This window comes from Echiichthys vipera (assembly GCF_963691815.1).
Source record: "Echiichthys vipera genome assembly, chromosome: 5".
In the NCBI taxonomy this organism is placed as follows: domain Eukaryota; kingdom Metazoa; phylum Chordata; class Actinopteri; order Perciformes; family Trachinidae; genus Echiichthys; species Echiichthys vipera.
Genome location: NC_139830.1, coordinates 17147860 through 17175495, shown reverse-complemented (window position 1 = coordinate 17175495; position 27636 = coordinate 17147860). Strand labels below are relative to the sequence as shown.

Sequence of the window (27636 nt, the reverse complement as noted above, 5' to 3'; positions counted from 1 at the left end):
GGTTACTTCGCAAGCAACAAAAAGTGTGATTGAGTTAGATAAGGCAATGTTACACAAACAAAGAATCTTTGAGGAAGAATATAGCTGTTCAGAAGGCAGACATTTCTAATACTCACCTTCCAGGTGACCCTGATACTCTGAGAGGTCACCGGCTGCAGAATCACCTCCATGGGAGGACCATCAGGCTCTGCAGAGAGATAGAGAGAGAGAGAGTAGGGGGGTTGAGGTAATCACTACTGTTGAACACAAATTCTGTGGTTTTTATATTTCCATTAAGTCTCATGGCCCTAAAATATTCTGACTTTCAAATATGTTTTTCTCAGTTTCATTGAGATGGAATTTCAATACAAAATGCTTATTCAAGGACAGATGCCGATGTCAACTCAGATGAAGTGGCTAAGAGTTAATACAACAAGCAAAAGTGAGGAATTTGCTCACATTCACATTAGTTCAGTGCTTTTCAAAATACTTACGTGCTTCCTCTGTGCTTATGGTGAGTTCCTTACTGGCTTCGCTCTTGCCTATCGAGTTGTAGGAGTACATGCGGATGCTGTAGACAGAGGCAGGGTGAAGGTCCACTATGTTTGCCTGATTATTGGTGGGCGAGATGTTTCGAGTGGCATGCTTCAGCTCCCAGGTGTCTGACAAAAAAAGATGAGAATTTTGAGTTATACAGTGTGCGAACGTGTTCCCACTACAAAAAACACTGATTTTTATTTTCTCAGTGAGAAAGAGCAAAAGATTAATCAGTCTTACACAATATTAAGTCTTATTCCCCCCTATTATCTTCCTTCTGAAAAGTCACGTTAAAGTTTCGAAAATGTATTTGACATTTTGACATTGACAGTCGATTTCAACATATTCTGTAGCGTTTCAAATAAAGAAAAGAAACACAGACAGTTCAGCATTCTATTCCACTATTAAATTAACTTTTCAGTCTTTATGAATGTAAAATGAAGGACACTCTTTTCACTCACCTGTCTTATTCTTATACTCAATATCGTAGGAGGTAATGACACTGTTTCCATCAAATCTTTGTGTCCACCGGAGATTCATACTGCGATCTTTCACTTCTCGCACCTCCAACTCTGGAGGGTCTGGCGGCTCTGAGGATTTGAATGAGAGAAAGAGAACAAAGGGAGAAAGGAATATACAAGAGTAAGTAGCATGTTGGTTGGATAGAGGGAAAATCGGTTATGTGTAGCTTTTATCAATACAAAGAGATGGTGCAAGCACTTGTACAGGAATGGTTACCTTGCACAGTGAGCTGGATAAGGCCTCGTCCTTCTCCATAAGAGTTGATGGCGTGACAGGAGAAGAAGACTGAATCCTCACGCTCTGCTGGCTTTAGCTGTAGGAAGAAAGGTAGAAAGTGAAATGTCAAAGAGACAAACAGCTCTATCTTTGTGTGTAAAGAACAAAGAACCACTGAGCTTTTCCTCTACCGTGCATGTTTGGTGGTTAGGTGACTCACAGGGCAGGGCCTTATTTTTCATCAAATATGCTCTTGTGAAGGATTTTTGTGAAGTACTTTGTAACCTGTTGCTATACCTATTTATACAGGAAGGAGACATTTAATAGGGGAAGTGTCACCAATCCGGTAACACTTTCTATGAAGACCACATCTTTTGTTCATTATGAGGGCATTCATGGCAATTTATAATGTATTTATAATATTTTATGACAACATTCATAAATACACATAATTCCTTCTGATGAACTATATCAACAGTTGTAAAATATTATAGATCTGTCTTGTGTGTATCAAGTGTCTCATTGATAAGCTTGACTAGTTATAAACTAGCGAGTTTACTCACGGGTCATTTTGACTACCTCTACTCACCTATACACACGTCAACAATCAACTGTAGTAAAACCTGACATTATGCAGACATTATTATGTTATCATTGTATGTTAAATGTAAAGTGAATGCATTTATAATAATACATGGTTCATCATTATATTTCATTGTTGATGGTAAGAAAAGTGCAATGCATTTGCATTCAAAGAATCTATGCCACATCATAGCATACTATGAGTCTTGATGATAGCTTATTGTTGAGTTATGTATAGGTGAGTTTAGGTTGTCATAATGTACTATAAGCCCCATCAGGCAACCTCTAGCTTATAACTAGCCAACAGCATCTATAATAAGACACTTGAACTTATAAATCATTATAAGGCACATCTATAATGTTTTATGACTGTTGTGAAGTGCATCAGACAGCATTATGTGTCTTTATAGATGTGGTCTTTATAGAAAGACCACAGCTATAAAGAATCTTCAACCTGCTTGAAAAACATCACAATATCCTCAGTGCTATTTTTGTCACTTTAGCTGGTCAAGGTGTAACCTCATAGACCTCTGTAAAATCGTACAGATCCCATTAAAGCCTGTTTTGCCTGTACTTTAAATATATAAATTCTTTACACAGTAAATACATCTAAATGCACACGGAAATCTATAATTGCTAACATACACTCCTCTCAGACGATTAATTACCTACACAGTCATTTGAAGGCGTTAGGTTTGTGTTCCATGTGACGTCTCTTATTTGAGTTGGGAACAATGTCAAACAGTTACAGACACCGCCTTTTTTAAATATTCTGCAGAATACACACACAAGCTTCTGCGCTCCTGTGCACCTCAAACCAGCTGGGAGACGTTGAAATCCTCAGAACTCGCCGCACACACGGTTGATTCAGCTCCTCTTTATATCACCGAACTCCTTCAGTACTACTTGTTACAGGTTGACCTTCTCTCAGTATCATCATCCAAAAACACTGCATCATCAGGCAACAACAGCTGTGTACATCATTTCCATCTTTCCCATGATTGTGGTAAGAGTATCACCGGAAGCATCTAATTTTTGAAAGCACTAGATGTTGATATGTGAGCTCCCGTGATCAGGAGTAGTGGAGCAGAATCAAATATGATGACTTTTAGAGAGAAACAGAAACCTTTGTGGCATCACATGTTATGCTGCTGTAAAGCAACTGTGGGTGTCCCAGAGAGGAACAATGATTAGATAGGCCAATCGTTAAAAAACTCTAACACATTGACAGTCTGATCTCGCTGTTATTTCACACACCCCAGGCAACAAAAACACAGCACATCAGCGTGTGCCTAGCACTTCCTTGGCTCATAAAAACAGAAGTGGACAGGCAAAAGAGAAAAGTTAAAGCTATCTATTTGTCAACTGAGTAGGAGTCATGAAGACATTGCTGTTTGATCAATTAGATTATCTGCCATATATAAGAGCTTCTTACCTTGAGTGTAGACAGCACCTCGTCTGTCTTCTCATTGGGACTGGTGGTAATGGAGTATCGGGGGTTGCGGTCAGGGTCAATGACCGTGTCGCCTCTCTCCCAGCGGATGATGATGGGCCATTCTCCCCTGGCTGTGCAGTTCAGTTCCTTCAAGTGACCCTTCTTAGCCATGGTAGTGTTGGGGTGACTGGTGATCATCGCCGGGACTAGAAGGAGAAGGGAAATGGAGTGTGAGATGAAGAGAAGGTGAAGAAAATGAGGGGAAATGATGACAGTAAACAGATTGATGAGGGGGATATTAAATGACAGAGGCAGATAAAAGAGGGAGGGGGGGAGGAGTAAGTGGACAATAAGCAGGGCTTAAGTGGAAAGGAAGGAAGAAGTGAAAGAGCAGAGAGGAGAAAGGTAGGACAGCTGGCAGTTAAAAAGGTGGAGTTCAGAGTAGCCAAGTTCCATTGCAGTAGAGTAATGAAGAGCTATGGTCAATGAGGTAAAGTCAATAAACCTCCTCTCTCGTTCTCCAATAGTTAACACTGTGGTCTAGGTGAATGAAGAGGCAAAGAAGATACACTTTACCTTTCGTGTAAACTCTATACACAAAATCACTCACAATCTTCTCTGGCTGACACAAAATCATTTGCGCACACGCACACGATACCGATCTGAGGCTAGTTCTTCTGTTTTGTTTTCATCACTTATTCATCTCACCCTCCCTCTGCCTCTTTTCCGCCCTCTCTGCTGAGCGAAACCGACAGAATTGAGGGAAGCAGAGGAGAGGAACGGTTCAATCAATAACACTAACACCAGAGGTGAGAGGGGGGGGGGGGGGGGGGGGAGAGATAGAGAGAAAGAGAGGGAGAGAGAGAGAGGGAGAGAGAGAGAGAGAGAGAGGTGGGGCAATCCTTTGATAGCAGAACATGGTAAAACTAGTGGTTGTTTTTCAGTGCACCTGTTTATATGGGTCTGTGTGTGCAAATGTCAAGAGGCCAGATATTAAACGTTAACATCTTTTAAGGGAATTGCTCTTTTGTAGGGTCATGGTACTGCATACTACAGCTTACGTTGCCCTGTGTGTGTGTGTGTGTGTGTGTGTGTGTGTGTGTGTGTGTGTGTGTGTGTGTATGTGTGTGTGTGTGTGTGTGTGCATGTTCACATTTCATTACGAGTGTTACTGACATTGAGGGCAGGATGAGAGAGATTGATTGCAGATAATGATTAAGCTCAAAGTGTTTTTGATTGTCTGTAGACAGATCCCAGGAGTCAAAAGATCAATTGCTCAGTTGCTTGCTTTCTCACTGCCTATCACACACACACAAACACACACACACAAACACACATACCCTTCTCTCTCTCACTTGCTCTTACGTCCATGGTCATCTTTGCTCCACCGATTCATCAGTGTGCATGTATGTGTGTATGCTCAGGCCCACAGATCACAGGGAGAGAAGTGCAAGCTGCCTCATTGGTTTGACACTGTTAGAGTGTATGTATCAGAAAGGGCCTTTATTCTCTTTTCCTCTCTATATCTCCATTTTACGAGTTGGCCTTGCAGCAATAGCTCTTCAAATATGTGTTGTGTTTTTGAGTGTGTGTGTGTGTGTGTGTGTGTCTGTGTATGTGAAGACTGATAAAGCCGGAGCACTGGAGCATCCCAGACGGCCTCACCGCAGTCATCTATGCCATGAAAAACTCATACACTGCTACATTAGCCACTGTGAGTTTGTATACTCACTCTTAACGGTGAGGACCATGCTCTTGCTGATGTCTGAGCCCACACCATTGGAGGCCTGACAGAGGTAGAAGCCACGATCCTCTTCCAGGACATGTCTGATGAGTAGAGAGCCGTTACTCATAATCTGGATACGGCCTGTCAGAGGCACAGGGTGGTATTGCTGCGGATTCCCAATACCCGCTGGACAGAAAGAGAAGATTATGATGAGTTGTACAGAAAGTTTAATATGGCCTACACGAACCTATGAATAGAGCTGCAACGATTAGTTGGTTAATCATTTAGCTGTCATTTAATAAATGAATCAAGCTTGAGTCTTCTTTTAAGAAGCAATGTCCAAATTCTCAGAGTTCAGCTTCTCAAATGTGAACATTTTCTGGTTTCTTAAGTCCTCTGTGAGAGTGAAAGAAATATCCTTGAGTTGTGGACAACACATAGCTACTTTTTTCACCATTTTCTTACATTTTATAGTCCACCTAATCGATAAATGGAGAAAGTGATCACACAAACCCTATTCATGCATGATTTGCCTGTGCTTTAAATATATTTATGATTTACCCAGTAGGTACATCTAAATGCACAACAAAATCCATTATTGTTTACATACACTCCTCTCAGATGATTCACTACCTGCACAGTCATTTGAAGGCGTTGGGTTTGTGTGTCATCTGACGTCTCTTATTTGAGTTGGGCACATTGTCAAACAGTTACGGACACCGCCTTGATTAAATATTCTGCAGAATACACACACAAGCTTCTGCGCTCTTGTGCACCTCAAACCAGCTGGGAGACGTCGACAGATAATGAAAATAATTGATAGTTGCAGTCCTACTACTAACAATGGGCAAAGCGCCAACAGACACACATCGAAAAACATAGATAAAGAATAAAAGATTGGCCATGTACCTAGTGCACCTTTGGCATGCTTCCACATGACCTTAGGAGGGGGGTATCCATCCACTGAACAGTTCAGGATGCCAGCCTTCCCATAGATCCCATCCTGATTGTTGGGCTGAACCACAAACCGAGGAGGCACTGAAGGAAGAAGTAGGGGGAAGTGAATAAAGAAACAAAACCTAATTTTTCTTGGTCCTTGCCACACTGGAACCATATTTGATGATTTTTGCAAGAAGAATAAACAGAACATCATCAAAAACACTGCTGTACTACAAACACTGATCCATTTGATAATCTTTGATAAGTCTAAAACAATACCTCAATCACTGAGCCTCACAGAAAGTTTGTGTTACAACCTGGAGGTCATGACACTTGCTTTTAGACAAAAATGGTCTAATGAAAGATGCTACTGAGTTGCATTATGGGAAGTGAAGGATCCAACTAAAAGTCAGGATATATCAACCTCTGCTGCTTCAATTCTGCTGCTTCCAAGTCTACAAAATCTTCCGTCACACAACTTTATTTAAGTGCAATGCTAAATAAGTGTAGTGCTATTTTGAAATAGTTCCTTCCTTTCCCCTTCAACCCTTTCTAAATATAACTTTGATATTTCATACATATATATATTTATTTATTTTTCTCACTCTCACTTCCTTACCCGTTACTGTGAGCTGCCTCTCTGTGCTGACAGTGGCTGCATCATTGCTGGCAATGCAGGTGTAGTTGCCATTGTGTTTAAGCGACACCTTGGATATCTGAAGGGAGCTCATGAACTCCTTTGTGTCGATGGTGATGCCCGAGGAAGGCACGATCTCCTGCCCGTCCTTGCGCCATGTGATGCGTATGGGCATGTCTCCAGATGAGACCACGCAGGCGATGTACATCAATTTACCGATGGAAGTCGGTGGAAAGTCAAATGGCTGGATCAGTGGAGGAACTGAGAGAGGTAGAGAAGGGGAAGATGATAGAGTAGGCAAGAGAGTTGAAGGAAGTGAAGTGAAAGGTTGTAAGATGTGTAGGGAGGAAGGAGGAGGAAGGGAGGGTCATTTGAAATGTAGTAGAGACAAAGTGATTGAGGGGAAAATAGTGAAATGAGATAAAAGAAGATTAGTTTAAGAGATAGGACAGATCAAGTAGAGGAAATATATGATGAAAAGGAGAGTGGTGGAGAGAAAAAGGCAAGGACAGACAGAAATAAAGGGTAGATAGAGAGAACACGGAATAAGGCAAAGAGGGAATGGAAATAAAGAAAAAAAGATGAATGAAAACAGTTTGAGGGTTGTTTAAATGAGCGGGGTGAGTAAGAGGTGAAGACAAGAGATTTGAGACAGATATTAATAAGTGAGGGATAGAGAAAAGAGATGTGAAGACACGGGGAAAATATGAGTAGACACACAGATTTGAAGATTCAGGGGCATCGAAAGGACATGGGGTGTGTGAGTGAGCGATGTAAAGGGAGAAGAGGTAGAGGGAGAAAGATACAGAGGAGGGAGAACATAAAGACAGAGTGAGGGAATGGTTCAGAATCTGTCACTTTCACCTGACAGGCTAATTGGTAAACTAGAGGTTTATCTGTCTCTCATCGAAGCCTGGACCCCCAAAGCTTCCAAAACACCACAGTCTGGCCTACTAGCCCACTACCCACTCTGCAGCCACCTGTGCTCCCTCTACTGCACCACACCCTGCCCTGCTAATGCCAGCCCATAATAGCTGCTCTAATTAGAGCCCCATCCGCGGGGGGAAGAGCAGTGTTGCTATGGAGAGCAGCTGAGGTGATGATGGTGGTTTGGAGAGGAGGGTGGTGGTGGTGTTGTTGGTGGTGGGGGGAGGGGGGGCTCAGACATCTGGGGGATTTAATCTGGGCCTCGTTAAAATTCATCTAATTAAATCAGAGACATGACGAGCACACATGCATACAAGCACATACCTACACCCACACACAGCTAATGCACATGCACACACGTATGTGCATGTCCATGTCCACGCATATGGAGGTCCATACGTTTCAGAATACTTACGCAGCTGTCAACTGAGCGCGTCACAAGCGCGTGCTTTGACGCCTGTGCAGCAAAGCAGCGGGTGACATGTCATGTAGTTTGCCCATTGACTTAAAACGGTCACGCACACATTCACGCGTGATGACTGCTGCCCGCCGATAATCACACTACGCAGAGTGACTACGCGTAACATTCATGCGTTTTTTGCGAATGCATGCATAAACGCTCGCATGAAGATAATAAAGATATATGAAGAACACAACAATTCAATGTCTGTTTGGTGTATTATTTTCTCGGTGGCGCCATCTCCTGGATGAAAATTGAACCCAGAGAAATTGCGTTACGCGGCCATGTACCCATAATGATGTGCGCAGTCAAGATCTACTTCCTGTTGCGAACAATCAAAACATGTGAACGCATGTGTAATACGCAGCTTATTCTTACTCGTTATGAAGTCAGCGCACACTTAACAACGCGTACACGCACGTGTAACAAATTGTTCTATTAATCACTTATTCATGTGTGCGCAGAAAAACACTACCAAAACACTCGAGCGCCAACAAATCTTACACATCTGCTAGTGTAAAGTTGAGTTATACACACAGCACTCACACTCGACAACTAAAACAAACATGTCATGCCATTGCTACAGAGAGCAGAGCGAGATAACTACAAGGCAAGCAGGATATATACAACACACACACACACACACACACACACACACACACACACACACACACACACACACATACATACACTGTGACATTCACATCAATATATACTGTGTATAGCATGCAAATGTTATACAATAGCCCTCCTGCTCTATAATTGCTGTGGTTGAGAAAGCGCACTAGGTCACACCGCCCCTTATCAGGGGTTATTAGAGGCAATGCTTACAGCTTTCTTCTTGCCTCTCCTTCTGTTTTTTTTTTTTTAAACACCTACTGTAGATTCAGGTGCATTACAATTATATAAAACTTTCTACTTACAGTATATGGCAAATCCCCCAAAAGCATACAAGTACATGTCATTTACACCAACAACTGACAAGATATGCACGCTACTTTGCTATATGTGTATGCAACTGACCTTTGACAGTAATATAGACAGTCTGTGTGATGAACAGCTGCGGCTGGATGAGCACGCTGCAAACATAGGCCCCCTCGTCCATTCCCTTCTGAACATCGCTGAGCTTCAGAGACCCGTTCTCATACACAACCTGAACAGACATTAGCACTGTTACACTCAGAGATGATACGTGTGTTCTTCTTATTCATATGTCTACACAGAGCTGTGATTTTAAACTGGAAGATGCTGAGACTGAAACATAGCCGACAGTTAAGTCCCCCTCATTTGCTCTCTGGACGGTTTCAGGTTTTCCTACTATCAATCCCGAATTGGTTCATAGGTCACATGTGATTCTGAGTTATTCATATTTTATGAATATTTAATATGTATATACCGTATATGTTATTTGTAGATAAAACTGTTCAAACAATATACAAAATGTGCCATATGTGTTAATCAGTGCTGCATGGAAAATAAGTTCTGATATTTGCAAAATGCAGAAAGCAAAAAGAAAAAAAAAACACCTGGCGATGATTGTCAGGCAGTAGAAGCCCCTCCTTGTACCAGTTGATTGAGTAATAAGGGTACCCAATCACACGACAGTTTATGAAAGAGTTTCTTCCTGCCACTGCAGTGATGTTCTTCATAGGCCGAATCCTTGGTGGACCTGATGAGAGAGCGAGAGAAGGAGGGAGAGAGAGAGAGAGAGAGAGAGAAAGATGGGTAGAGGGAGAAAGATGGAGAGAAAGAAAGAGATGGGTTGACCAGAGAAAGAACGATCATTAGTTGATGGTGTCAGAAGTTGGTCGTGGAATTTTAGGAATAAAGGGGAGGGGTGATAGGGAAGGGAGTTGGGGAGTAGGGAAGAGACAGAAGACGAAAAAAGCATGTAGGGGTGTAGGAAGAGAGAGAGGTTAGAGAGCCTTGATTTAATGTTTAAGTCAAATGGGGCTTTTCTGGAGGAGCACCTGCACACCCCTGCACAGTTTCTGATCAACTGTTTTCTGTTGAAAATCTGTTTTGTTCATCGCAGCCGTTTATTAAGGTATAGGATGTGGACTAAAAAGTAGTCTTATCAATTTGAAAAGTTAAACAGTTTGATCTTAAGGTAAAGGGGAGCAAAAGTGAGTAAAAATGTTATGGATCACGCCCTTTTCTCTGATAGTTCACATTGTTTTCCAAGTAAAAGACGCAGGAATACTGGAATGTCAGACTTCATATCAGCAGCGAAAGTGTTATCGTTTACAGGTCAGATTGAATTAGCAATGAGAATTTAATTTATGTTATTGAAATTTAAACAAACCAACATTTTAATGTAACTTACTATACTCCTAGTCTAAAAAGAGAGAGTAACAGAGAGAGACGTGAGTGGGTAAAACAGATGAGAGGCACCAAACTAAATTAAAAAAAAAAAGTATCTTTATTTTGAACTTTTGTAAATGAACAAAATATAGTGTCATATTTTCGTTTATGACTTCTCATTCATGCTGACCACCGGCTTCTGACTGTAGCACGGTAAATCATTCTGCACCTACCACATTTGTGTTAGGTATTGCAGGACCTGCAGGATCCTAGTTCTGTTGCAGCCCTCCGATGCAGAACTCATCTGCTTTACAACCTAATCACGGATTGTTTGCATCAATATGTGTGCAGGGAAATCTTTATTCAATGTGGGGCATGGACAAAGTCCTGTGCATGGCCCATGGTTGCACAGTGTACCAATACATTGAACAATGTATTATTTACACAAGTTTGTTAGTTATAAAACATGTGTTAACTAAGGAACATGTGCTCTGTCAACATTTGTGCCTAGAACTCTATGAAGGTCATGCATGGGCTATAGTATTTTAAGAGGCTATAAAACTGGGCAATTGGTTAAAAAATAGCTAAAATGCCTTAATATACTGGTCAAAGACTGAAGGCTGTGCTGGCAGGCAGACAGACAGTTAGACGGACACAAAATGTGTTTAGCATTACTGGAAGAGACTGGGAGCTATCACTCAATCATCTGTCACTTATTCTGTGACCTTCTCACCATTGTTCGTCTTGTATCTTTGTTTTTGTGTCCCCTCCCAGCCCTCCTACCCCCCCCCCCCTTTCTCTCTCCTCCCTTTCTCAGCGTGTGCTGAGCTTTGAAGTCACAGCTCTGATGAGTGAAAGATGTATTATTCAGTACCACCGTCCCACAGACACACACGTTGACACACAGACACACGTTGACACACACACACACACACACACACACACACACACGCTGAAACACACACACAAACACATTTACAGTATGCACGTGCATGTGTGTTCAACTATGTCTGTGTCTATCTCTACTGCTGGCCTCTCACTGAATTGGATAAGAGTTTATCAGATTTCAATGTTTGGTTAAGCATACTAGTATGTTACTTCATGTGTGGTGGTTATGCATGTGTGTGTATTGGTTGTATATGTGTTGCATGAAGGGCTGAAGCTCTCGTTAAGCAATGGAGCTCATTCTCACTCCAATGATCACTCTGGCATGTCTCCTTAGAGCAGACTCACATGTCACAACTACACATCTCATCAAAGGACAGAGGAGAGAGAGAGAGAGAGAGAGAGAGAGAGAGAGAGAGAGAGAGAGAGAGAGAGAGAGAGAGAGAGAGATACAACCCTGTCCACTGGTCACTCCTCATCCTTGTCTTCTCTGACGACAGTGACATCACCACGCCTGTCACCAGAGTTCACCATCACTCCGCCACCAGACACTAGCACTCATCCCCTCTTCAATCCTCTTCTCTCATTTCATCTATTCTCTCACTTCCCTCCATCTATGGCCATCTGTTTTCTTTCTCTTCTAAAGTTTCCTTATTCTTTCGTCTCACATTCCCTTGATCTCACTTCCTCTCCTGTAGCCACTCTTCATCTCTATATGTTAAGCTACAGTCTTTCTATTTTAACATTGTGTCTGCCTGCAAACATGTCTATGTGTTTGTGTGCACACAGGTAGCTGCAGTAGTGGGATGAGTAAGTGTATTTGTTTTCTTTATGCATTCATATATATATATATATATATATATATATATATGTGTGTGTGCATTCATAAAGGCACATTTGCAGAGCTACAGAACAGGGCGGTAAGCTTGAGGGGACAGACTGCAAGAAAGAAAGACAAAATCAGACAGAGAACATACACTATATGTGCTGCTGGAGGAACAAAACACTGACTGCTGTAGATAATTTACATAGAAGGGTATAGAAGGGTAAAGATTGACAGAAGAAAAAACGAAGAAAAACATACATGACAAAGCAAAACACACATACAGAGATATAAAGTAGAGATAGAGATATAGAAGGGTACAGGATAGGATATGGGTCAGGGTAGGGGTAGGGGTCAGGCTATGAGAAGCCTCTGAATGACTGATATTGAAAAGTAGACAGGCACCTCTTACGTTTATGCGCGCTTGGTACTCGGCACTACCGGCCGAGTTTCGTGCGGCGCACCGATACACTCCTCCATCGCGAATCTGTGGGCTGCTCACGTTGACGTGGCTCACAGTGCTGCCGTCTGAGAGCGTGTACTGGCTGGCTCTGACACGCGACAGGTCCCGGGCCACCGGCTCGTCATCCAGGGTCCAGGTGATGGTGGGGGGAGGCGCTCCTTTGGCGGCACACATCAGGGAAAACGGTTCACCAGGGACCACCACCCTCTCGCTGAAAGAGGCAACGATACGGGGCGTGCCATCTGAGAAACAATAATAAGACGAGATGTGAATTTAGAAACAAATGGTTTTAGTGTGTTACACTGGTTTAAAATCAGCATTATGCATTATTATAAAAAAGAAACTTAATCACTATATTCTGCAAAGTGGAAGCATATTAATTTTTTTTTATTGTAAGGCACCAAATTAAAAAGTAACACTTCATATCAGTGAGTGGAGCTTCATGAAGTGTAACAAAACATAGCCAAGCTGACTATGTGCTAGAATTACCATAACCACATGAAGATACATTTGTGTGTGACACTAGATGAAACATAACAACATTGCTAGGCACACATTAGTTCTCCATTGCTCCATTAACATAATTCTCTATGATTTTTCGAGAAATACTGACATAATTGCACACATATTTTTCATTAACAGACACACAAATGAAGCATGCATTCTTGTTGGATGTAAATATGTAATTTAATCCATGTATAATTATTGCCTTGTTAGGCATTAAAAGAAACACCCAACCATTCTTACCCTGACAGCAGTATAATAGCCAGGGACAGTTCTGGTTAGATATGCATTCATATAAACCAACATGGTAATCCCCTTCTGTCCTCACCTTCCAGCAGTATGATGGAGAAGTCCTGGGCGGTCTGGCCCTTGCGCGTTGCAAAGCACTGGTAAGCTCCCGAGTGTCTCTTTTGTGCAGCAGAAATAAATAAAGTCTCATTGTGAGCCCCCTGGATGGAAAAGTGTTGATCAGGCAGGACAGATTCTGTGTTACGGTACCAGGACACAGTAAAATGTGGAGAACCCTGGACGGCACAGGATAGGATGACGGTACTGCTGATCCCTGTCTTCAGGTTCTTGGGAGATAAGGTGACCCGCAGTGGCTCTAGAGATAGAAGCAGGACCAGGCAGGGCAGAGTTTAAAAAGAAAAAAAGAGAAGGTGTTTTTTTATATATATGTCAGTCATACCTTCTCATTCACAAGATACTGCCTACACAATAATGGTACAGTACTTGGTGGAAAGCAATTTGAATTGAAGCAGGCCACGCAACACAAATCATATTTTCAGTCTGGTGTGATTGTATATTTGTTGTTTGTGTGTCAAGATTTCTGCCATTGCTTGTGTGTCAGTGTGTGTGTGCTAAGCAGTGAGGAAAACCGAGACAGAAAGACGGAAAGGGGAGAAAATGTCAGTGAGCAATAAAGCAGCTGGTGTTAAGTGCTGGAGGCTGCTGAATGTGTGTGAGCCTGTGTGTGAGGGATTGACAGAGCATGTGTAAGACGTTCTTCACGGGCAATAAGTGCATGTACTGTAAGTGTGTGTCCAAATGCGTGCGTGTATGTGTACCACCTTCTATGCCCTGTCATAGGAGGTTTGTGGGTTGTGCAGTGATGTGCCCTGTGGCCAGTCTGCCCAGTGTCCACTAACTTCCCTCTTTTCCCAACCACATCTCCTCTCTCCACCTCCTCCCCCTTTTTTTCTCTCCACAAGTGTGCCGTCTTCTCTACCAGTGTCACCTCTTCACATCTTTTTCATTCACACACACACACACACGACATCATGGAAGTCTCCCTGTATTTCCCACCCTGTCTTGCATGCTAGGTAAACAGAGCGGCGGGCATGCATGACCACTGTTCTGTTCGTAGCGACGCCTCGCTGAGGTTTGAGAGCACAGCAGGGGAACAAGCCGTCCTTGGAGATCAAGCTCATGCTTGGCCGAGACGAGGGTTTGTTGGGGGGGTGGGGGTGGGGGGGTTAGTAAGAGGCACGGGGCCCCGGCAAAGCCAACAGAGCTGAATTGATGTCTCTATCGTGCATGTCCATGACCTGAAATCACACTCATCACTTCTGTACATCTCACTCCTTTGCACCAACTGTATTTGACGGTACGCCTGGATCCGGATATAATAATGGATATAATATAATGTAATGCCTTTAAATAAACTAAAAGAAACGTTTTCAAGTGGAGTGTTTCCAATTAATCCATTTAAGAGTCTTTACTGCGTTATGCTGTCATTTATAGTTGCTTTTCTCTCCCTTCCTCACATTGGGTCTGGATGCGCCGCAGAGAGCTGTAGGAGCGAGCAGTTACTAACTTTTTGCTCTGCTAGCAACATAAGCTGTCCTCTTTCAATAACGTCTGCCTTAAGAAACATGCTTGTAGGCTGAATTTTACCGTGCTTTTCTGACCTGAGGAGGTTCACTAGTTGATCATTTATTAAAGATCCCATGACATGCTGCTTTTTGGTTACTGGTATATTGACCTTAGTGGTCCCCTTATACTATATCTGAAGTCTCTTTCCGGGAAATTCAGTCTTGGTGCAGTATAACGCTCCACGAGCAAGCCCCTAAATGAGCTTTCCTTAGATGAGTCATTCTGTCTGTAGCTTTAAAAATGCTAATGAGGGGGAGATTGGCAGGTCAAGGTGGAGGGTTGGGGTGTGGCCTTGACCAGCTTGCAGCCGCGGCACCATGGGCTACTGTCTACAGTGGACATAATAGCTCGTAGACCCGCATTCATTCAAGGTTTCCGGTTTGACCCCAATCTGATCTGTTCTGAACTGAGGAAGTCCACTAGTGACTAATTTATTAATTCAACTGAAACACTGCAGCGCAGTGCTGTCCATCTCAGTCAGGAATGGAGAAATATCTGGCTGAGTCGTGTTATAACCGAGCAGTCTGACGTGTGCAGAGGTCTTTGGGGTTATACTTTAAAACCCTGGTTTCGTATTTAGGAGATTTAATGAAGATAAACACAGGTGTCAGTCGATAGTAATGCCGATACACACCGACCTGGCTTACTGGCTACTTCACGATTCTTGGTGCTCATTGAACCCATTACCACACACAGGCAGCAAAGAATATAGGTTGTTGATTAGTACCGAAGATCCGGAGCGAATAAAATGGTATTTGGGTGGTGTAGTGTGGAGGTCAGGAGAGGTAAAGAAGTGATCTTTGACGCTTTGTTGTGTGCTAAATATTATTTATTATTTTATTCAACTGTATTCTCCAATCCTTTACCCACCTATGACATTGAGGTGACCTGTCACCTCTTTGGAGCCAAAGCTGTTGGTGACCTCACAGATGTAATTGCCACTGTCCTCAAGCCTCAAGTCGGAAACGGTGAGGCCAGTGATGCGCCGTGTCCAGCGGGAGTCAGCAGGTAATGGCCGACCATCCTTTAGCCACCGGATAGTGGGGTTTGGGTATCCGGATGCGACGCAGGGCAGCTCCACGCTGTGCCCCACCTGCACCTCACCGGACTGGAAACTGTCCAGCACTGAAGGGGTGGACTCCGTAGGGTCTGTAGGTGAAACATGTCACAGAAATTGTATATTCATTTGGAGTCCTAAGCCCTTTAACCAATTTTAGATCCTTAAAGGAAAAGTTTGACATTTTGGGAAATGCACTTATTCTCTTTACTGCCAGTTAGATGAGAAGATTGACACCGCATTCATGTCTGTACGTAAATACAAAGTAGATGTTTAGCTTAGCATAAAGACTAGAAACAGTGTGAACAGCTAACCTTGCTCTGAGTTATGTGCTGCACTATTTCTTGGCCACATGTTTGCTGGTTCTCTGGCAAAGAGATCCCAGAAAGTGACTGGGCCTGGCAAAGAAATAGTTATGTTTGACACATGACTGCTCGTAACACTACATTTTGTTTTTAGCAACAAGCGTATTAGTGAGCTTTAGAAGTGCTGTTAGTGGATTCTGTTCTCATGCTAGCAGTTTTCCTCTTTTATCAGTCTTTATGCTAAGCTAAGATAAGTGTCCCCTGGATCCAGCTTGATATTTACCATGCAGACTTCGATCAATCTTCTCATCTAACTTCTGGCAAGAAATCAAACAAGTGTATTTTCCAAAATGTTGAACTATTCCTGTAAAAACTTAAACCTAAAGCTATGACTTGTAAGTCCATCAAAGAAAACAACTGTAAAAGAGAAGCCATTGCTCATTTACTCATACTTTGATTGGCAGAGTTGCTACTATTATGAGTGGAAATGGAAACTATTTGTTGCCTACCCATAACAGAGAGCCTGGCTCCATTGCTCTGGCGAGTCTCTCCACTGTACTTGTGCTTTGTGATGCAGCGGTAGGTGGACAGAGCATCTTCCTTCTGCACTTCTGAGATATACAGAGCGCCAAATGTGGTCAGGAAGAAACGGTTACCTGTGAAGGACAGCAGACAGGGAACAGGTAGGAGAGGGGAAGAAGAACACGTTAGTCAACATATTTGAGTAAGAAATTACAACGGAGGCATATCATTTGTATGTAAAGCTTTGTACGGGACCAATGATAGAGGGTATCGGATGCTGTATGGATTGTAAAGTCCCTTGAGACAAATTTGTGATATTGGGATATATGAATAAAATTGACTTGACTAATGTCAATGTGGATATATCTACATAGGGCAGAGTCCTTGTCCATTTCAGACATTTCAATTCTGAGCCCCACTTGCTCTGTTAAGGGTCAAGCTTAGCTAATCAAATATCCCAGCAATAATCACATTTGGAGGATTGTGATTAAGTAACGATGGATTATCTCTCTTTTTTTCAAATTAGATTACGTCATGTCATCTATGGGGCTTTGTTTACTTTTTGGTCCTCTGTCTGTATTTTTTTTTAAAAAGGGCTGGGGTGCCTGGTGGCGTGGTTCAAGCACCCAATGTACCAAGGCTGGAGGTCATCGACGCAGTGGCCCGGGTGCGTGTCCCACCTGCGGCCCTTTGCTGCACATCAGCCCCCTCTCTCACACTCCTGTTTCCTGTGATTCTACGCTGTCCTATCCAATAAAGGCATGAAAAGGCCAAAAAATGAAAAATGATTTTAAAAAAAAGTCTTTAAAAAAGGGCTCGGTATTCGATCAGTATTAAGTGAGGTTATGTATGTGTGTAGCAGAACAGTGGCCGACGATGCAGTTGCAACTGGTCCGATCTAGAGCCAGTAGTTGGTTCTAGGCTACTCCATGGTAGATAACCTACATATTTGTAGATATAAAGATCTCATTTTAAGGATAGAAACATTTTTTATTTTCAGGTGATTATACACTAATGAAGACATGGTTATTATACTTTATTTTCCCTTTCTGACAATGTATTCCCCTAAATGTTACACACTGGATCTTTCATCAGTTCACTTACTTTTATTTGTGCTATTATTCCCTCACAAGAGTAAAACAAGAAATGGGAATGTGTCTTGTGGCCACTGTTAAAAAGCCTGGCTTTATGCTGTATATGCTTTTTTCTTGTTTGTTTAAAAACAGTGCATAAGATGCAGAATCCATACAATACTTTGTCCTCACTTTTGATAGCACCTAAAATAGATGTATTTTAGGTGCTATTATTTCACAATCCACAACTCTACACAAAGAGTAGATGTTGACATGTCAAGTTTTATTAACTATTTTGAATCTTGTAAGACACATTTAAACCGCACTTGATCCACATCTTGTGTATTCACAATATTATTTTTTAGTTATATGTCTGTTGAAAGTAAAACTGTTGTTGGCTAAGGGAAAGGTTGTGTAAGATGTGTGTTGCCTTGAAATCGATGACAGACACCAACCTCTCTATCATGCGACCCTCTTGACAAACCTTTTCATCCATCAACCTATTTCAAGCATATTTTTCAGAGAAATCACTGATTTCAGAAGAATAAAAAGCAGGACTAGAATATACATCTCTTCAAAAGGCTCAAGCACAGCACTTAGGTGAACACATGGGAGCTTTTAACAGACTCTGTCCCATCCATCTAGTGAGAAATACACAATAGAGAAAGACCGATGAGGAGTAAGAGAAAGGGAAAGGGGAGGTATTGTAGGTGTTAATAATTGATGCATCTCTGTGTGATATGGTAACAGCAGATTAGTGTCATTTTCATTTCACATCAGTGACTGCTTGGTCTGCCTCTGATTTATCTACATGTCAATAGAGACAGCGTGTGTACATGTGTATGTGAGAGAGAAGAAGAAGAAAGGAGAGAGATGGAAGAAGAGACGAGGAGAGTGTATTTCGATGTTTGAATCTTTCCGCTTCCCTGAATCTTTTTGTATTCTGTTCCCCCAAAGGGTTATTTTAGACAGTGTGCACTTCAGAGTGTGTAAGAGATTGCAGATTGTTTGGTTATGCGAATGCTATAGCAGTTTGTGTGTGTGTGTGTGTGTGTGTGTGTGTGTGTGTGTGTGTGTGTGTGTGTGTGTGTGTGTGTGTGTGTGTGTGTGTGTGTGTGTGAACATGCTGGCTGTTGTTTGCTGTACATGATGTTTCAATGTTTCTTTGCAATGTTGACAAGAGAAGATTTTTGTCAAACACAGGTGCATTGAATAGTTGAATAGTTCAGTACTGGAAATATGTGATACCCTGCCCTCTGCACGTATTTTCTCTTTTCTTTTCATTTGATGTGTAATTTGACTCGATAGCAAACAGGTACCAGATTGTAACCATGCAAATTTGTTCCAAAACGAGAGTGAACAGGGGTTCGCTTTCACTCATACACTGGGCTGTGTAGTGGCAACTGTAATCAGGGGGCGTGCGCTTCTGGTGTAGTTGAGCCGGGGAGCAGGGGCCATCTTTGAATTTTGCGTTTACATATCGCAACGGACAAATCCCACTCATTCTACTTTAAAGCTACAGTTTTGGTAAGCTTTCATTTTATTGTTAAATGGTCATTTTTGAGTCAATTCCAATAGTTTATAATTCGATTTTGCCAGTTCAAATTCCTATGTTTTGCTTAACATAATATATGTTAAGTGTATGTGTTTCTGCATGTTAAAATGTTAATATATGACTTTCAGCATGTTTGAGTATCAATGAACAAGTCTAGATATGAAAGTGTAAGTGAGTATCAATAACCAAGCTCAAGTGTGTGTGTGTGTGTGTGTGTGTGTGTGTGTGTGTGTGTGTGTGTGTTTCTGTGTGTATGTGTGTGAATGTGTGTGTGCCCTACCACAATGTGAGCAACAACGATCAATGCATTTTATAGCTGCACAACTCCATCAAAAAGAGATTTATTAAAACAGAAATGACTGCCCTGGCTCCCTGCCACACACTCTCGCTCTCTGTCTCTCACCCACACCCACACACACACACACACACACACACACACACACACACACACACACACACATGCTCTATCACCCTAACAAGACTGAGATGTGATAAGACTGAAGTGTTTACTTCCTGTGTCAAAGCTGCCAAGTTTTTACTGACAAAACTAAATGTGTATTATTCTTAATCACAGTAGGGCTCTGCATTGTTAATTCAGCCTAAATCAATATCGCTTAACTGATATTTTTCACATTATTTTATAAGCCAGTTAAAAGTCCGGAAATTGTAGATAGCCATTCATATACCCAAGGAGACGTTGTTGTTCAACCAACAGTCAAAAACCCAGAGAAAACTATTTAAAACAATGTAAAACAGGAACATATTTGTGTTCTATAGAGTTGATTTGACTTGAACAATTATCATTAATACTAATAAAAACAAGTTATATTCCAACTTTCGCAGACTTTTTGTGAATCAACTAATCGATTTAGTAACTGTCGGCCTGTGTGTCCGAATGCATATGTGAAAGTTCTCACACACAAACACACACACACACACACACACACACACACACACACACACACACACACACACACACACACACACACACACACACACACACACACACACACACACACACACACACACACACATTTTCATGCAAGTCAGACTGTGGTGCTGAGTACTAAGCGACGGAAGCTGTAATTTCCAAGCCTGCCCTTTTGTTCCAACCTGGGTATTAAGCCTTACAGGATAATATGCACTTGGCGAGTAGAACCCTGTATAACGCACTGCTACACCCTGTCACAACATCCCTGAAGAGATGAAGAAGGACCAGAAGGGGGTGGAGAGGGGAGACAGGGGGGATAGAGTTCAGAGATGGTTAAGAATGGAGAGAAAAGAGAGTACATATTCTACTCTTTGCTCTCTCTAATTTCTCAGTTATCTCTTCTGAATGATTAATTATTTGTTGAGTACATTAAATGTCAGAAAATCGAGTATAGTGTCGATGATGGAGTCTAAGGTAACACTAAGTATTAAACAAAGCATGATGGGAACTCAGAACAAAATGAAAATAAGAAAAACACCAGACTCCAGTTGAAACTTATTTTCCCATTTTACTCTGTCCATATGTTTTGACAGTACTAAAGCCTAGCATGTCCCATCAAAATGGTTTCCATTTTTCCATTAAGATACATACACAATCTGTGTGTTAAATTAGAGTCAAACATATCTTAAATTACATTGCTGTACTGACAGTGCCATGAGTATAAATAAAGGGTATGACAACCAAGCAAAACAAAATCCAGTTTTGGGAATCACTTCACGCTTATTGAGTGGTTTATAAAGTACAGTATTCTATTCACTGTCTGTGGAGATGTGACACACCTAAAACAGTGGAGAGGGTGCGAGTAGCGATGGAGGGAGGCACTGGAGGAGAGGAAGGGGCTGACCCTACAGGGAGAAGGACAGCAGATGGAGATTGATGGAAGGAGCGATAGGGAGATAAAGGGAAACATGCCGTTGGGAGTGACAAAGGAGGGAGTGAGAGTGAGAGGGATGAGGGGCCTGCAGGCCTGAGAGCCACACATGGGTAAAAACAATTCCTCTACGTCTTTCTCTGTCTCTCTCCCTCGCCCTCTCTCTTTCTCCCCTTGCAAGCCTCTCCTTGTGGGAGAGAAGATCAATTCTCGTCTAGTCTGCCTACGCCTCCAGGAGTTTGTTGTTGTGGTTGAGTGAGTGTATGTACGTATGTGCTTCTGTGTCTACTCTTTTTTTTTTTTTTTTTTGCTGTGGAAGGCAGGATGAGATTTTTTGAGGTCTATCTCACACCCAAGGGAGGCAGAAAATCCCCTCATTTCCACCTTATTTCCCTACCCTTCGCTCTCCTTCTTTTCTTTTTTCAATCTGTGTGACATATATTCACCATTCCCAGCCTCTCTTCCTGCAGTCTCCCCTCTGCCCTCTACGTCTTTCTATCTCTGCCCCCCCAAGTCTGTGCTCCTCTTCCTTCTCTTTCAGGGGGGTCTGTAAGTAATGGAATCAGTTCAGCTAATCAGCCTGAGGCTGGAAGTCAAGCCAAGTGCAGAGTGAAGCTGCTGCTCTGCTGCTGGATCTCTCTCTCTCTTTCTATGTGTGTGTGTGTGTGTGTGTGTGTGTGTGTGTGTGTGTGTGTGTGTGTGTGTGTGTGTGTGTGTGTGTGTGTGTGTGTGTGTGTGTGTGTGTGTGTGTGTGTGTGTGTGTGTGTCTGCAGGTATGCCAGAAATTCCACAGGCAGACACATACATGCAAATAACAAGACAGAGAGATGGACACAAGGGAGGGAGAGACAGACACAATGAAAAAAGCATTAGGGAGCCCTGGGGCATCACTTGTCTTCTCCAAAAGTTCCCCCAGAGACAGGACAACCCTCTTCTTTGAGATAGGTGGGGTAGTCAGAGGAGGGGAAGGGCAGGTGAGACGAAGAAGTAAGTAAAAAAGATGGAGGCAAAAGATGTAGGGTTGCAGGAAAGGCGCAGCTTAATACATCCCATTTGAGTATATATCAAACAGGGGGGAAGAAAAGCAACGTAAGAAATCATAAAGAGCAAAACAATGAGAAGAGAAAATGATAATGTTAACGTGGGCATGCTGTAGCCACCGGGGAGGTTTGGAGGAGAAGATGATCAGATCAGACAGGAAAGAAAGAAAAAGAAAGTAACTAAGAGACGCTATACATATTTTTGAGATGCTGGCTGGACCATAGAGAAAAGAAAGAGAAAGGAATAGATACAGAAAGCGAGAAAGACAGTGAGTTCGGAGAGAAACAGTGCAAGGGAGGAAATGGCGTAAGTAAGGGGGTTTGTTCTTGGTTCTGCCATGCAAATGAAGGCGGCGCTGCAGCAATGCTAACTAACAGCAATTCACACTGTTGGACTCATCACTTATTAATGCTCTACGGCTCCCGCCTCTCTCCCTCCCTCTCGTCTCTTTCTCTCTTCCTCTCTTTATCCATTCCTCCCTCCCCTGCTCTCGCCAGGATCTCTCGTTTTTGTTCGCTCTCTCGTTCGCTGTTGCTAGGGCCCGTGCACTCACGTGACAACAGCTGGGTAGGGGGCGCTGCGGTGGCACACAGTGACATGTGCAAGTGTGTTTCATGTGTGCTTTGCATGTGTGTGTGTGCGCGTCAGAGTACCCTTCATTACGTAGAGGTAAAAAAACAAACGAGATCAGCCATTTAAATGATGGCGATGGAGATCAGAGGAGAGGAGAGAAACTGCTGAATGGATCTGTAATTGATTCACAGGCCTGGGCTATGGGCCACAGAGGAGCTCAACACATCTCTCTGTGCATCATGTCACTTTATTTTTCACTCTGTGCTTTTTAACAAAAACATATGCTGAAAACTGTCACAATCATTATTTTCAAGGTTCACCTTTCAGGTTTTAAGGCTAAATGGAGCACAGACTCGGTACAATGCAGACTAGTAGTGGTACAAATGGACTTCTCACAAATGCATGCACACAAACAGTATATACCCAAACACTCACACATACAGTACACTCACAATCTGTCTTACAATCTACACATTATTACTCCCACAGTCTCACATCCACGTTTGTAGAGTGCACTCAACAAATTGTGAGTACGTGTGTATGATTTTTCTGCAGAACATCCTCACTACAGGAGGCCACAGCAATGAGCAGACAGTGGAGTACACCTACACATTCTTTATTTATTCTCCTCCTCTTGATCCAACTTTTCACAAAGTGCAATACATTCTTCATCATTTCCGACAGTTTTACCGTTATTAATCAAAAGCAGTTTTGTAACAGTAGAGAGAAATAGAGCAAACCTCAGTAAAAAACAGTCCCCTGTGCTTGGATGTGAAAGCCTCATTGAGAATGTGTTGTTCTGTTGCCCTTCATTCACAAAGGCCACTGAATTCTAATGAAGAACAAGTAGACTATGCACACCACAAACTCATAATTATATCACCTCCAAGTAAACACAAACAGATGAGAAAGGTTTATGGTCTACAGCAGATCAGCACCACGGACAGCTCTGCTGCTGCAGTTCAAAAGGGGAAAACCTTCTTGTGTAAAGGTGCATCATGCAGGTTTTAGTGGTACAATGGCTGGCACAATTAAACTTTGTGTGTGAGAGAGAGTCTGAGAATAATGTTAGCTACAATTGACACTGTGGAAGAGTGATAAAATAGTAATGTGGCATATGACCCAGTGCTCCAGCCCTGCTTACCAGTAGTTAGTCGACTCTCTGCAAGAGTCATTCAGTAACATAACACAAACATACAAAAAAGGGCATAATAGTTAATCAAATGGTTTCACAACCAAACAGCTATCGATAATATGCTGGAGAAACCTTGCAATCAGCCTAGAAACATACAAGAGGATCAGTGAAGTGCACAAAGCTACAACAAGACACAGGTTGTTACAAAGTTCTAACATAACATTAACACAATCTTTGGTGAACTTTGATCACAGTGTGGTGGATAGTTGTTCCTGCATATTTTGATGCTTCGAGATGCATGCATGTGAGGTTCCAGTGTAAATAAACTGCATCTATCGTTTTTTTTGGCATTCCTCTACCTAATTGATAGTGACCATAGACAAAAAAAAAAAAACATACGACAGATGTGTACACTCTACTGTATATACATGTGGTATGTCCAGTGCACATTTTGTGTTTTGTGGATTTGTTTTTAGAAATGTCTCCAGCCCCTTAATGGAAAATATTTAATATATTAAACATATGAATGTATTTAAAGAACACTTTTACCCATCACTTCTTAATGTTTAACTGTTTTCTTGTGCTCACTGGCCTAAACTATTTCTAATAATTATGCAGTTTGAAACTATTTCCATCTTTGCATTCTCTCCAAAGATAATAGCGCTGTGCCTGAGGACAAGAGGACTAAAATTCTGTGGTTTGTTTTAATCCTTGTCTGGCCAGTCTTGAATTCATCAAATGTGCCTCAGCTGGTGGGCACCATTTTACAGCAAGGTACATAATAAAACACGCAGTACACTATAATAAAATCAATGCTGATTTGCATAACAGCAGCATGTGATCAATGCAAATGTCTGTATGAAAAAAAATGTTATTATGAAAAGAATCATATAAAGCATTTGTTCTTTCAACAGCGAACAGGTAAAGATGATGTTTTTCAGAGTGAGAAAAACATGAAAGGAGTCAGTCCTAATTCCTCCTCCTCCACTCCTTCCCCTGGCTAATTTATTTGATAATTACCAAGAGCCCATTATGGCTGATTCAAGGAGGCACTGGGAAGGCCTACTAAAAGCTATTTCATTTGAGCTGCTCATACTGTATCTAAGCACCCTCCCTGCGTCATACATACACACAAAGTATATAAAACGTGACTTGTACTGAACTTCGAGTCCATTCAGGCCCTACATGTAATTAACACCCTCACCAAACCTTCACTCACATCTAGAGGCATGAGTGTGTACATGTTTGTGTGCACGCAGCGAGTGCACACGTGTGCCTGTGCACCAGTGCATGCATGCATGTCTGTGTGTGTAGGGGGGCTGAAAAGTGGGCAGGGGTGAAGGATAATAAAGATTGGATTCTAATAAAATGTTCTCATCCTCCTAAATCCCCCTCCTGCCCTCTCCCCCTACCTGCCATATTAACACCCCCATTACAAGGGCAGATGAATGAAAATGAACAGAGCTGTGGTGTGATTCCCCGAGTGTCAAATCAATACCACTCCCCTCCTCCTCTGTTCCCCCTCCCGCCTTCCAACCCGCCCTCTCTCCCCTCATCCTTTTCTCTGCTACTATAATTTTTCCATTCTCCTCTCCTCTGTTGGGTCTGAAGAACTGACATGTGTTTGACAAAGGGAAATCTACACCTAGCAACAATAGGCTCTCTCCCTATCAGTCTCTCTCTCTCTCTCTCTCTCTCTCTCCCTCTCTCTCTTGTATGAAATGAATGGCGCTTGCTCCGATCTCCTCTCTATTCACATTCAAAGCAGTCTATAATAGTTAAGTGCTACTGAGAACAAGCCAGACGTAGAAACAGCCACACAAGGAGGTTTTATTACTGCTACTTTCTTTGATTCAACCAGAGACAAAAGCTTTCCTAAAGACTGGGAAGAGGTTATGTCAAAATAACCTAAGAAGGTTAATAAAAAAGGAGAGTTTCTGTCTCTTTCCCTCTCTCTTTATGAGTGCAGCACGCTTGCGATTACCAAAGGCACAATAATTGAAAAGGAAACGCAGATACACACTCTGTCTATTCTTCTCTGTCTACAAGTGTTTCCGTTTCTCCAGGCCCAACCCTTGACCTTCTCATCCTCCTCTCCTGCATTGTTCCGTCTGTTTACCAGGTTCAATATGATGCAGTGATCTGAGGATAGGTATGCAGAGGGCTAATGCACTCATTAAAAAGGCATGCTTCACTGTCAAATGCCAGCTGCCGCCCTTCCCACCAACACGTCTGCTTTTTTCTTTGTCTTTTCCTATCTCAATATCTATCTGTTTCCTTGGTTTCTCTGTTTTCTACCTCGGTCTCTCTTCCTACTGCTGTCTCCCTGTTTCTCTTTCTATATCTGTTCTCTATATCTGTTGTTAGAAGATGACACCCCATACACCCACACACCCCTCACCCTCTCTGAGCAACTCAGGCTTGAGACTAGAGAGAGAGAGAGAGAGAGAGAGAAAGAGAGAGAGAGAGAGAGAGAGAGAGAGAAACAAATAAATGAAATGGAAAAATGCAATCATCCAAACCAAAAGACATAGAAAGAAAGAGAAATCTGATGATCTGTCTGTTTTTTTATCATCAGCCCACTCCCCGTGTCTTCATCTCTGTCTTTCCATCTGTGATGGTTAAAGGCTTCTGCAACACTTAAGCAACCTTAATTGGAATGGTCATTAATATTCAAGAATCAAGATGGATGCAGGGTGAAGGATGTGTGCATGAAGAGAAAATGGTTGAAAAGTTGTATTGTAAAGGATACAAGGCTAAAACTGAAGCAACCAAGGTGACACAAAAACACCCCGTGTTCCTCAGGTTGTTTGCATGTTTTTTCTATTCTGTTCAAATTATGTTCTGTATGAGTGCACACACAATGCACAGTGGCACACATGCAAACACATACTCTAGACTTGTCAACAAGCGGTGCGCTGTGTCACTTTTGTCTTTAATTATTTACTCTCATAGATAATAGATAGAGACATGCTCGCCAGTCATGAGAAGGCCAACGGGACATATCTAATACATTATAACCACACACACACAGACACACACACACACACACACACACACAGACACACACACACACACACACACAGACACACACACACACACACACACACACACACACACACACACACACACACACACACAGTCACCACAATACTGCACAATCACACAGAGTTAACTCTACTAAAGCGTGACCTTATTTCAGCTGTGGAAAACACAAAAACAACAGTGTGTCTAATTTCACACTCAGGTTGGTTTTGTGTGATTGTCATCCATTATGTAGAGAAAGACACGGCAAACAGGGAAAAGACTGATCTTCTGAAAGCAGCACGTTGGCTTTTTTGTTCAGTTGTTGAACTTCTACTTGTGGCGAGTTAATGATACTCTGTAAACACAGGTATCTGCACACGTACAATGCTGTCGCCGCTTGTGTGCATGAGGAAGAGAGAGAGAGACAGAGAGAGTGCCGGCACACGTGATAAACTCTCACACAAATCAATAAAGCCTTGCCCTTTGTAAAGCGATGTTGTCCTCAGTGGGAGTACTACAGTTCCACAGCATGTAAGCAGCACCACAGTGACATATACTGAATCTCAGGGAGCAGGGGGGTCACCGGGGAGCGAGGCCTGTGCGCGGCTGAGTGCGCCTTGCGTGGCAGGCGGATGTGAGGAGCTAGGGGAGGAGGGAGGGGTGGAGGGCTGA

The 27636-nt window shown here is 42.4% G+C and overlaps 1 protein-coding gene across 4 annotated transcripts in view; it reads right to left on the bottom strand.

Annotated features, from left to right (window-relative positions):
• dscaml1 (Down syndrome cell adhesion molecule like 1) overlaps window positions 1–27636 on the bottom strand; it is a gene marked incomplete at both ends in the record, with an annotated part of 100156 nt that overhangs the window by 20546 nt on the left and 51974 nt on the right. For 3 of the 4 annotated variants that reach the window (XM_083913479.1, XM_083913476.1, XM_083913478.1), the window contains 14 exons: window positions 117–187; window positions 474–641; window positions 978–1106; window positions 1255–1351; window positions 3272–3477; window positions 5004–5183; window positions 5916–6035; window positions 6556–6834; window positions 8984–9113; window positions 9487–9629; window positions 12378–12677; window positions 13268–13543; window positions 15685–15963; window positions 16686–16832. In XM_083913479.1, coding sequence (XP_083769605.1) covers window positions 117–187; window positions 474–641; window positions 978–1106; window positions 1255–1351; window positions 3272–3477; window positions 5004–5183; window positions 5916–6035; window positions 6556–6834; window positions 8984–9113; window positions 9487–9629; window positions 12378–12677; window positions 13268–13543; window positions 15685–15963; window positions 16686–16832 — 2525 coding nt within the window. Of the gene's footprint in view, window positions 1–116; window positions 188–473; window positions 642–977; window positions 1107–1254; window positions 1352–3271; window positions 3478–5003; window positions 5184–5906; window positions 6036–6555; window positions 6835–8983; window positions 9114–9486; window positions 9630–12377; window positions 12678–13267; window positions 13544–15684; window positions 15964–16685; window positions 16833–27636 lie in introns of all 4 variants that reach the window. The other variant, XM_083913477.1, reaches the window with a different exon arrangement.